This window comes from Camelina sativa, chromosome 12 (assembly GCF_030686135.1).
Source record: "Camelina sativa cultivar CO46 ecotype springtype chromosome 12, ASM3068613v1".
Classification (NCBI taxonomy): Eukaryota; Viridiplantae; Streptophyta; class Magnoliopsida; order Brassicales; family Brassicaceae; genus Camelina; species Camelina sativa.
Genome location: NC_141891.1, coordinates 30,090,486 through 30,102,901, shown reverse-complemented (window position 1 = coordinate 30,102,901; position 12,416 = coordinate 30,090,486). Strand labels below are relative to the sequence as shown.

Below are 12,416 nucleotides of genomic sequence, written 5' to 3'. Positions count from 1 at the left end.
TGCCATTTATCAACCTTTCCAGATTCTTTTCATAGTCAAGACAAAAAAATAAAAAACACATAACATGCATTTAGCCGTTAGAAATTTTAAACTTGCATAAAACTGAAGTTTATTTAAAAATTCTAAGAAAATGTGATTTCACTTTTGAAAAAAAACGAACAAAACAAAAGTTCGAAGGACTAATTAGTAAAATATAGTATATATTCATCCACTCATCTGTCTGTCTACCTTCCACGTATAACGGCTCTCTTTTGCCAACTGTTGAACATTTTAAAATGTCACTTCTCTTTTAACAAATAAACTTAAGATTTTCAATTCACCCCAAAACTCCGTAAAAGTTATCAATCTAATCCAAAATTTCGTGCGTCAGTCTCTCAAATGGGACCTATACGAAAATAAAGAAAGTAAGTAGCCATATTCAAGATATTAATAAACTAAAGGGACCTGTGTCTGTCTTTAATAAGCTTTTGAAAATAAAGTTTAATCCCTCTTCAGAATTTGAACTTTTGAATTTTTTTGCTTCACTCACTCTCTCTCATTACTTCAAAAAAGCTCTCTTCATCTTCTTCCCCAATTCGTCTTGCTTCAAATATCTTCAGCAAATGGGTTGCTGTCTCAGCAAAACTCCTCCTCCATCATCTTCTTCTCCTCCTCCTCCGGTTAACGGATCTTGTTCCGTGAAATCACCACATCCGAACAAATCCGAACCTCTGAAACTCGAAGCACAAGAGAAGAATCTCAAAGTAGAAGAGCCGAAACCAAAGAATGAAGAAAAAGAAGAAGTAGAGATACAGGAAAATAACAAACCGAGGAAAGAAGTGTTTGTTATTAAACATCGGAGAAGCCATGAGAAATCATCGAAGACTACGACGACGACAGATCCGGAGGATTCTTCTGTTTCCGATGTGAAATCGACCGGTTCGAATCAGAATAATCCGGTTGACGTGGATGCGATTTTGATTCAGTGCGGGAGATTGAGCCGAAGCAACTCAGCTGCTGCGAAGACAAGGAGATACTCTGGATCTAAGAGAAGTTTCGATTTCGACCAGAGTGAACGGAGCCGCGACGGTGGTGACGCGGATGCTGAAGACGGCGGTGAAGAAGAAGAAGCTGAGAGGCGGATTCATCGGCAGCGTCACCGTGGTGGTGAATCGCCACGGGAACGGAGGAGACGAACTCCGAGTAGAGAGAGGGATGATTCCAAGAGTTATAGATCGGGGAGTAGAGAGAGAGGAAGTGGTAACGGCGGCGGTGGTGGTAGTAGAAGGGTGAGTAGATCTCCGGGAAGAAGAGCGGAGATAAACCCTAATCCTAATTCGAGTGGCAATTCTGTGAATTCGAGTAACAGCAATAGACCTGGGAAATTTGTATCTGTTCCTGCTACGGATAAGGCTTTAAGCAGCAACAATGGAGGAGAAGGATCTGTAAAACGGGTTGCTGTGAAGAGAAATGTTGGAAAAGCTGCGTCTCCGAGGTCACAGTCACCGGCGAGAGCGGCTAGTCAGCCTTCCCCGTCGAAGCTTAGCCGGAAAACTGAGCATTCTCCTTACAGGAGGAACCCATTGGGAGAGATTGATACAAACTCTGTGGCGTTTCCACTCTCTCAAGGTAACACCAACTGCAACAAAAGGATGATGAACAAAGACAGTGACTTGAATAAAGAATCTGGCAATTTCGTGGCTCAGGTATTTGAATCTAATCTAAGTATTTGTTGGAATGAATTGGAATTAAGAGATTTTGAATGTTTGTGTGTTTTGTTAAGTTGAGTCCAAATCTATTGTTGGAGTGAATGTTTATGATGTTTGTGTGTTTCAGAAGATGAATCCGAAAACAGCTACTCAAGCGCCTATTCGGAGAAGCGCAAGCCCGAGTCGAGTCATCAGAGAGCAGCATGAGACTGTGGAAGAGTGTAAGATTGTCTTGTCATCTGGAACTGAATTGGTCAAACCTCAAATTATGAGCAGAAGCAGATCATTGAGGAAGTCTCGTGATTTCGATTTCAGTCCTGATGCGTTGCTGCTCTCCTCGAACAACATTGACAACAACAACAATATCAATAGTAACAATGCAACGGCAGGATCGACATTACCATCTTACACAGCTTTGCTTTTAGAAGATATTCAGAATTTTCACCAGAAGAGTGTTAATGTCAATACCCTTAGTTCATCTATGTCCAAGGCTTGTTCTATTGTCGAAGCAGTTGCAGATCTTAACTCCACTACGAATCAACACCAAAGAACTGAGCTCAGTTTCACATCCGGAGAAGCGAAGAAAGCGGATCTAATGGAGCCAAGTTTCGAGAAGTATGTGACTCTTAAGAGAGGTGGTTCGTCGTTGGAGGACATGGAAGAGCAAGAATCTTCAGGAAGCAACAGTTTCACGGGAAGCAGCTGCGTTGTGCAGCGTCAGGGATACTCATCGTCTTCTTCACGGGAACCGAATTCAGCTGAGTCTACGGATCGAATGAGTATGAGATCATCAAACAAACAAGAACGTGATCGGAGCCCACTTGGTGTGAGTTTTGAGAAGCAAGAGTTTGATCCGTTGAAGAAGAATGGTGTTGGAGTTGGACGCAAAAGAGTAGCTGTTGCTGATTCGTCGTCTTCAGGAAGACCTTTGCCTCAGGCAACAACTCGTGCTGCTGCAGTTTCAATGTAATAAATTATGAATTGGTTGTTTCTTCCCTTATTGGTTGCAAGAGTTTTAGCAACCGGTGTTTGGTTTCTTTTGTAATCATTTGATTATTTCAAATCCAAATATTCCTTCTTCACCGTTCAAATTTGGGAGTTTTCAATTATTTAATAGATCTTATTCATCATATCACAAATGCGTCAAACATACACCACACACATACACAAAAGCAGACTTTATAATTCAATCACATTTAAAAAAAGATGTAAAAACATGTACGGTCTCATTACCTCAAACATGTACTCCAGATTTTTCTTCCTTTTGCAATTCTCTGCTCTGATGATGCCTGAGAGCGGTTGGTTTTTTCTAGCATCTGACGTAGATTCCTCATTTTTGTCCTGTCTGAAGGATTATATTCAGCGCATACCAGACCAATGCTAATGCAAGTCAATGTATCTCCCCTATCATGTATTTCTAAGTTGGAGTCCTCTGGTTTCAGTGGTTTTTTTTGCCTTGTGCAATGTGCATCTTCTTTGCCTTCACGAAAAACAATATTACCGCGATAAACATATCAAAGTACTGATTTGTATTATTATATATGTAGATTCATATATGATCCTCCCCGTCAGTGATACCTTGCAGTCAGTGAGTATACTTACGTATGTTACAAGATCCTCCCCGTTCTCCCCCATTTCCGTATTCCACATACTCTTACCACTCAAGATCTCAAGAATCAACCAACACACCGAAACCGTAAACATCTGTCTTAAAACCGTTAAACGAGATCTGCCCTTCGTTAAGTAACTCTGGAGCAGAGAATTGCAAAAGGAAGAAAAATCTAGTAAACATTTTTTTTTTTTGGGGTAAAAAGGTCAAGTTAAATAAAATTAAAAAATGAATGTTGACAGATGGGTTTTGAAACCACGCCCTCTCGGACCAGAACCTTAATCTGGCGCCTTAGACCAACTCGGCCATATCAACTTTTGTGCTCAAGTAAACAGTTCGAGATGTTCGTCACATAGTAATACTATTACGTAAATCTGCCGTTCATCAAGTAAACATCTTCGTTACGTAGATCTACCCTTCATCAAGTAAACACATAATCAATCGACACGTAACCATAGAATCGATTTAGCATCAAGTAAACATGTTCGAGAATTTCCATTTTCGATTATGCATGCAATAGATTTAGTATCATTCTTAGTAATTCCTAAGATAACAATCTAGCATGAAATCCTAGCAAAGCAATATTTTTCTCTACGCTAGCTCAAAAGCATCACGCAAGTTCCCACGCAATCTACCAAAGCTCACAGAGATTGACAACCGTAGTTAGCCATTCGACCGTCAGTTGTGTTATGAATGAAAGTATATATGTTGTTATTGATAGATTGATAGAGGTATTTATACAATGTAGATCCTAAACATAAGGAATATACGATAAGCCTAAATATTATGTAGATTACAACAATATGTAGTTAGCCTTATCTCTATACCCCCCCCCCCCTTCTAGTTGAAGGAGAAAGATCTTGTATCTCCAACTTGGATAGTAAGTAGTCAAATGTCGGAGCAGGCAGGGCTTTAGTGAGAATATCAGCAGGCTGCTCCTTAGTAGTAATATGATCAGTAGTAATAAGCTTGTCTTGAACAGCATCACGAACGAAGTGACAATCAAACTCAACGTGTTTGGTCCGTTCATGAAAAACAGGATTAGCAGCAATATAGATAGCCGACTGACTGTCACAAAACATACGCATCGGTTGAGGATGCGCAACACCAAACGTAGACAACAACTGCTTAAGCCATTTTAATTCTTTCAAAGTAAACGCCATCGCACGATATTCCGATTCAGCAGAGGACTGAGAGACAGTATCTTGTTTCTTCGTTTTCCAAGAAATAGGAGAGGAGCCAAGTAGAACAATGTAGGCACTAAGAGAGCGACGTGACAACTTACAACCATTCCAATCAGCATCACAATAAGCAGTGAGACGAAGATCAGAGGCAGCGCGAAGGAGAATACCGTGACCCAGAGAACCCTTAAGATAGTGAACGGTACGAAGAGCAGCATCCCAATGAGCTTGCCGAGGCGTCTTCATAAACTGAGACAAGATGTGTACCGCATAACATAATTCCGGTCTGGTGAAAGTCAAGTAAATGAGTCGACCCACCAAATGCCGATAAGCTGCGGGATTGTCAAAGAATGGACTATCATCACAACGGAGAAGGTTATGATTAACCTCAATGGGAGTAGGAGCAGGTTTAGAGCCTAGGAGGCCAGTTTCAGCGATGATATCCAAAGCGTATTTTCGCTGAGAAATAAAAATACCTTCGGTATTCCTTGCCACTTCAATACCTAGAAAGTACTTGAGCTTCCCTAAGTCTTTCATATGAAAACACTGACCAAGATAGTTCTTAAACCGCTGGAGGGTAGAGAGATCATTACCAGCAATGACAAAATCATCCACATAGACCAGGATATGTAAACAAATATTCCCTTTGATGTAAGAAAACTGTGAATAATCGGGTCTGTTTTGCTTAAAACCATAAGACTTCAAGATAGTGCTGAGCTTAGCAAACCAGCATCGAGGCGCCTGCTTAAGACCGTAGATAGATTTACGCAGTCGACAAACCTTTGTAGGATCCGGATTCTCAAAACCCGGAGGAAACTTCATATAAACCTCCTCATGCAAATCACCATGTAAAAACGCATTTTGAACATCCATCTAGTGGACCTCCCATCGTTTAGCAGCCGCAATATCAAGGAGAACTCGCACAGTCGTGGGTTTGGCAACCGGTGCAAATGTGTCAGTATAGTCGAGACCCTCACGTTGTCGATTTCCAAGAGCCACCAAACGAGATTTGTATCGAGCAATCTCTCCATTCGAATGATTTTTGATCTTATATACCCATTTACTCCCAATCGCGGTCTTGCTGGGAGGTAGAGTCGTTTCATCCCAAGTATGTTGCATAGTGAGAGAAGAATACTCATCATCCATAGACTTATTCCAAACATCGTCCAAACTCGCCTCTTTAAAGCTTGTAGGCTCGACAGCGGAAGTTATGGCAGCAATAAAGGCCTTATGACCTGAGGAAAAATTAGCCTGAGAGAGATAAGAGGCGATGGGATAAGGTGTGTTACCTGGGACCGAAGTAGGAGGACCAGGACTAGGAGACGATGAAGCGAGAGAGGGGGAAGCTTGTAGATGAGAGGTCTAAACGACGTAGTCTTTGAGTAAAACAGAGGGTTTGCGTACCCTTTGACCACGACCAAGTAACTCAGGAAGACCAGGTGAAGAAACATCAGACGTTGCAGGTGATACCGGAGAGACTGACGGAGTCGAAGAGGGAGACTCAACGATCGGTAGATCAGCAGACCGAGGAGAGATCGGTGGCGAAGAAACCGGAGTGGAAGACTGAGGAGAAACTGTTACGGGAACAGAGTCAGGAGAAGGTGAAGGGCTTGGTGTGATAGAGTCAAGAAGAGACGAGGGACTCGGTGGAACAGAGTCCGGGAGAGGCGGTGTAGAAGAATCTGGTGCCAACAACGGAGGAGAAGGACATAATGGGGAGGACCAGTCATCAACGATTTGAGGTGTAGGATACAGAGGAGATGGGTCAAGAGTAGTATGAGAGACGCCGGGAAACTTGTCCTAAAAAAAAATAACATCACGGCTCATAAAAAATTCTCGCCTCTCGATGTCGTAGAGCCTCCAAGCCTTCTTCCCATAAGGATAGCCAACGAATATACATTTGCTGCTGCGATCACTGAATTTGTCCTTATCACGCGGACGCCTGTGCGAATAACACAAACAACCAAACGTACGGAGCAAATCATAGGTAGGAGGAGTGTCGTAGAGCATCTCATACGGCGTCTTCCCGTCAAGCAGAGGAGTCGGAGTACGATTTATCAGATAAGCTGTTGTCAACACACTTTCTCCCCAGAACAGAACCGGAAGCTGAGCCTGAAAGAGAAGCGCACGGGCAACATTGAGGATGTGGCGATGTTTACGTTGGACCCGGCCATTCTGCTGTGGTGTATCGACGCATGATGTCTGATGTTCAATGCCATTTTGTCGAAAGAAGGAGGAGAGAGCCATAAACTCTGTCCCATTGTCTGTACGAACAGCTTTGACGGATCGACCAAACTGTTTTTCACTCATGGCACAAAAATTATGTATTAAACCTTTGACCTCCGACTTGGCTAACATAAGATAAATCCACACAGCTCTAGAGTAATCATCAACAATGGTTAAGAAATAAGCAGCTCCACAAGTAGAAAGAGTGCGATATGGACCCCAAACATCACAGTGTATCAAGTCAAAAGAATTGGAAGCTTTATTAATACTCTCATTAAAAACAGTACGTGTTTGTTTAGCATGAAAACAGATATCACAAGAATGTGTATCCTCAAAATCAACTTTCAAACTGTCAAAAACCGGTAACGTAGAAAGAACTTTGTAGGAGGGATGACCAAGACGGCGATGCCACAAGACCGAAGGAGAGATGGTTCCCTTGCGAGCTTGATGAGCCTGTGCAACCTTGACCCCTTTGAAGTAGTAGACCCCCTCTCGCTCTTCACCGGCGCCAATCAGGGTCCTCGTAAAACGGTCCTGTAAAACACATAGAGTATCAGTGAAAATAGCAATGCAACCGGTTTGTTTAAGAAGACGAGACACTGAAATCAAGGTGCAAGTGAAGTTGGGAACATATAGAACATTAGACAATGAATGTTCCAAAGTCAACTGTAATGTGCCTATTTTTGTAGCACGAGAAGCAGTGCCGTCAGGAAAGGTAACTGCAGAAGGAGTGATATCTAGAGTATTGTGCAACAAAGAAAAGTCGCCTGTCATGTGGTGGGAAGCCCCTGTGTCTATAATCACATCAGTAAGAGCGGTTTTACCAGATAATCTCTCCGTAGATAGTTGACTCTGTTGATTCTGAAGCAAGGAGATGAGTGCTGAGATCTGATCAGTAGGAAGAGGAGAAGTTGCGTTGTGGACGGTGGCAGAAGCTGCATTCACACGGCCACGACCGCGACCACCAGAGGATTTTGACCGTCCTCCACCACGACCTCGAGTGTTCTATCCCGCAGAAGAAGAGCGTTGTTGTTCCAGAAACCAATCAGGATAGCCATGTAGAAGAAAACATTCTGAAGCTTCATGACCCTTGCGTTTGCAGTGACTGCAGAGACGATTCGGATCACGACTTCGAGTAGTAACAACAGCAACCGTAGAAGGAGTAGAGAGAGGAGCAAGTTCCGTTTTAATGGAAAAACCAACAGCATCGTGTTTGACTTCAGACGCACGCTTGTTGTTGATATGTTACTCAGCACGAATAACACGCGAGTAGACAATATTCAAGTCAGGTAGAGGGTCTTCATCGATGATTTGAGACCGTATGTTGCTGAAGCGAGACTCATCAAGGCCAAAGAGAAACTTATGAACCCGTCGATTCTCACGTTCCTTCTCAAGTTCAGGAGCAGCAGCGCAAGTGCAGGGCGTAGTAGAGGTAAAGGTCTGTAATTCTTCCCAAAGTTTGGAGAGACGACCATAAAACTCAAGAACGGATTGACCGTTCTGTTTGCAGTTGTTAATTTCATCTTCCAAGAGATGTTTACGAACGCCGTTCTTGACAGAGAAACGACGTTTGAGAGATTCCCAGAGTTTGAAAGCCTCAGGAACATGAGCAACGGTGGAACGAACTTGTGGGTCGATGGCAGTGCGTATCCAACCCATAATCATAGAGTTGGTGGAGGTCCATCAGGCAAGATCAAGGTTAGATGTCGGTTTGGTGATCGTACCATCAATGAACCCTATCTTTTGCTTAGCTTGGAGAGAATTCCAAAGCTCAATTGCCCATTCAGAGTAATTATCACCTCGAAGTAAAACGGGTGTGATAAGAGAACCCGGATTATCAGATGGATGTAGAGCAGAGGAAGTCTCCAAAGAGGATTGTTCCATAATAGTAGATGTAGAAGTAGACGTAGAGGTAGGAGTAGTAGACATGATAGAAAAAGAAAAAAAAAATATATGTAGAGAAATGGAAGCAAGATCAAAAGCGAAAAAAATTTTGTAGATCAAAGATCGTTTTTAAGCTCTGATACCATGTTATGAATGAAAGTATATATGTTGTTATTGATAGATTGATAGAGGTATTTATACAATGTAGATCCTAAACATAAGGAATATACGATAAGCCTAAATATTATGTAGATTACAACAATATGTAGTGAGCCTTATCTCTATAAGTTGCTTCTTGATCGTTTCGTTGTCGTTGGCTTCTTGGTCGATAGCACTGGCTTTCGGTCACCGGCAGTTTCTATCGATCACAGACGGGTTTTATCAATCGCAGACGGGGTTTATTGTAAAGTCGAGTTTTAGCGATTGCGGGAAAATTGTTAACGATAACCGACGACTTTCCTCGTTGGTTTCTTCCTCCAAATTAACCTTCAAAATGTGAAGAAGGAATTCTATTTAGGAAGAGAGTCGAAGTGCATGAGGCAACACGTGTCTTTGGCCGAGAGACAAGTCTCGGATAGGTATCACGCTTAAAACTCGGTTGCTACAAAAATATGTTATTCCTTTAGATCTTGAAAAAAGACTCCACTTATATATAAGATAACTCTTGAAATCTTGGGAAATCTCAATTTTACCAAATTTAAGTAAGTTTATTATTAAAGATTTGTTCCATTTATGCTAAAAAACTTTATTTTGGTCAAAAAAAAAAAGAAAAAAATATTTATTATGTATTTTGATCATACCGTTTGACTATATTTACTGACTATTTTAGTGAATTTTTATTTTTATATCTTTGAAATTTATCAGAAATATGTATCAAAAATTTTAAAACTATTTAAATATTTTAGAATCTAACTGAAGTAATAAACGATGAAAAATTAAGTTTTTTTTTTGTTTGTCAATTCTGATTTGACAATTGACTTTTATAAGTACGGTCAAAGATAATTTATCGCTCCCCATATCTGAAGCTATATAAAACAATTATTTGAGTTACTGGTAAGGAAGAACAAGTGTGTTTCTTGACAAATTTTGTTGATAAGAGTCAAAAACTTTCAGTAATATCCCTGCAGAGCACTAAGGTTTTTTACTTTCTTCTTCTCTTTAAGTCGTTTTCTGAAGGTTCAAATGACTCTTAAATCTGAGACTGCATGTAAGCAGAAAATTCTAACCTTGGGTATCTTCAAGAACTCGGCGACCTTAAGACCTTAACATCTCTCGTACATGATTGGCAGCTAAACGCATCTTTGTATATGCAACACATTTAACACTAAAGAACAACAAAGTCCATTAACTGAGTTCAATATATAAAGGGAGTACTGGTGATAACTACTCAATGCATTCACATAAAGGTTGTTTTCGGCTACATAAGCTATGGATGTTTTCACCTGGCTTTAATTCTATGAACTCGGCTGTACCAAATCGAATGCAAAATCATATGGAAAAGATCCAACTTCACCGGTTTCTTGTGCCACAGGAAATGTTCCTGCACCGCTTTTACCCTTGCTTGCATGCCAATATATCTCTCTTCCGGTATAGACAGCAGAATGTTTCTCAGATTTGGGATATCTTTCTCTTCAACAAACACTGCAAATTCCTCCCAGTTCAAAACCTCGAAAAAAGGAGGCACGTAGTTGTCAGCAATGATGACCGGAACACATTCATTCATGATAGCCTCGACAACCCTAGGGGTGTGGACTTCATAACCTCGCGCACATATGCAGTACCTGTTGAAATGAGAATTTGAACTTCTCAAGAACCAAAACCGTACGAAAACGTATCATTGTAATAGTAAGCTTTGGTTTCCTCTGTTTCACGTTATCTTACCGGCTGCTTTTCATGTATTCTCGGTATTGTTTCTTGCTTTCAGGGTCACGAGGCATTGGACCAAAAATCTTCATGTCAGGTTCTTTATTCTCCCAAAGCTTCACTAGTATCGGACGGAGATATCCGTGCATGCTTCCAGCAAAGAATGCAAGAATCTTCCTTTCGGAAGGAGTTTTTCCCCCTAGATACTCGAGAGGAGACTCGGCTGAGCGTATATATGTGACCGGTAAAGCTGTATCACTCCCGATTCTGAAGCCTTGGGCAACATTTGAGTTACAAAGTGCTCGAACACTGTTCCTCATGGTTTTTTTTGTCAGTTTGTTCCCCTGCCAGTTTCAACCTTCAGAGCTTTACTCAGCAGATCTTGCATCAAAGAGACTCTCATTGATGTAAAAGACAAAAAGAAAGACAGAAAGAAAATAAAATAGTACCCAATCATGGCAAGCAACAAGAAAATGATCGGCTCCACCAGTTCGGTTCCAGAACTTGTACTTTCCTGCTATCAAATCGACATATTCCTTTAAATGGTCTGCAAGGCTCCTTGGTGTCTGAAAATCCTGTCCCAGAGAAGACCTAATAGCTTTTATGCTGATGGGTATGTAGAACAAATGAGCCTTCCTTGGGTCTCTTACTATAAACTTCTTGTTGCTTTCCATGAGTTTCATGAACCAACCTTCTGAGGCATATATCCCTCGAGGGATTGGCTTATGAAATATTGGTTTCTCTCCTTCCTTATACACATACACTTTGAGTTTCCTCTCCATCAAGTCGTAACTCCTAAATAAAACAACACAAAGAGTCTTGACATATCACCACTCCTAATTCAAACACTCCAAAAATCTCAAATTTAGCTAACCAACAGTCTCTTAAGTCTCTACATTTTACTCTTTTATAATAAGTGTGTCCTAAGATTTTCCGAGAAAAACTGAGATTACATTCATTGTATGGCTGACCTTTGAAACTTGGAGATATTTCGATAAAGCGAGGCACTAAGTCCAAGAGTGTCATGCAAAACAGAGGCTTTCTCAATCTCTGATCTCACAGAGAGCATTTCAGAGTCTCGAGCTGATGACCACCGAGGCTTCTACACACAAGAAAAAAAAAAGAAAAATGGAATGTAAATAATTTACCTCTCTACTGTTTCTTGAATCACGAAACTGAGAACTCAACAACAAAAATTCTTACAGGAGATTTAAAAGAAGAAAGACTTTGGATGAGCAACGAGTTCATCTGAGATATCGAAACCGCAGCCCCTCTTCTCTTGTGCCTCCTCATAGACAAAACATCACCTTTCCTACTATCTTTACCCATAACCATAACCGAAGTTGGATCTGATTCTGTGCTCTCAACCACCATTTTAGTCCTCCTCAATGATATATTTGGTCTACCAGTAACAGATACATTAAACTCTACCTTCTCCTTACTAATTACAACATTATTTTCTCTACCAAGATCCTTCTTTACAAATTCCTCACCATATCCATTTCCATCATCAGAGAGATTTATATAATTCATAACAGAAACTTGAGTGACATTAGAATTAGTTAAGTCAATCACTGAAACCTTAACTGGAGGAGGAGACCAGTAAAAAGAAGAAATACCAAAACACTGAACAAGCAGAACAACGAAACCAACTGTGACAATGGTTCCCAACAGCAATCTCCGGATGTCAAAATGATGAAATCTCTCCAATCCGGTAATGATTCTAATTCTCATCACCCCAACTTAGGATTAATAATCACATCAAATGAATTGAGTAAGAATTGAGCAAGGACAAGGATACCTCCACTTTGTTCTTGTCTTCTTCAAGATTGAGCTTAAGTAACTAACCCGAAACAAAACGAGACCATTATAAGGAACCAATCTTGAATCGAAAGTGAAATGAACCAGGTGTTGTGTGGCTCTTTAGTGAATGAACCCAAACTAAAGTGAAACAGGTGTCGTGTC

The 12,416-nt window shown here is 40.9% G+C and overlaps 2 protein-coding genes and 1 pseudogene across 2 annotated transcripts; 1 reads left to right on the top strand and 2 right to left on the bottom strand.

Moving 5' to 3' along the window:
• Window positions 1-487: 487 nt before the first annotated feature.
• Window positions 488-2,779, top strand: LOC147931102 (uncharacterized protein At1g65710-like). Its single transcript, XM_087477924.1, has 2 exons — window positions 488-1,685; window positions 1,816-2,779. The coding sequence occupies exons 1-2, from the start codon at window positions 603-605 to the stop codon at window positions 2,656-2,658; spliced, it is 1,926 nt and encodes a 641-aa protein (XP_087334050.1). The 5' UTR covers window positions 488-602; the 3' UTR covers window positions 2,659-2,779.
• A 4,424-nt stretch (window positions 2,780-7,203) lies between these two features.
• Window positions 7,204-8,633, bottom strand: LOC147931101 (uncharacterized; annotated as a pseudogene).
• Window positions 8,634-9,905: 1,272 nt separating this feature from the next.
• On the bottom strand, window positions 9,906-12,416 carry LOC147931100 (putative glycosyltransferase At3g07620). Its single transcript, XM_087477894.1, has 5 exons — window positions 11,655-12,416; window positions 11,423-11,553; window positions 10,901-11,246; window positions 10,470-10,795; window positions 9,906-10,369 (listed from the first exon to the last, which is right to left on the bottom strand). The coding sequence occupies exons 1-5, from the start codon at window positions 12,183-12,185 to the stop codon at window positions 10,027-10,029; spliced, it is 1,677 nt and encodes a 558-aa protein (XP_087334020.1). The 5' UTR covers window positions 12,186-12,416; the 3' UTR covers window positions 9,906-10,026.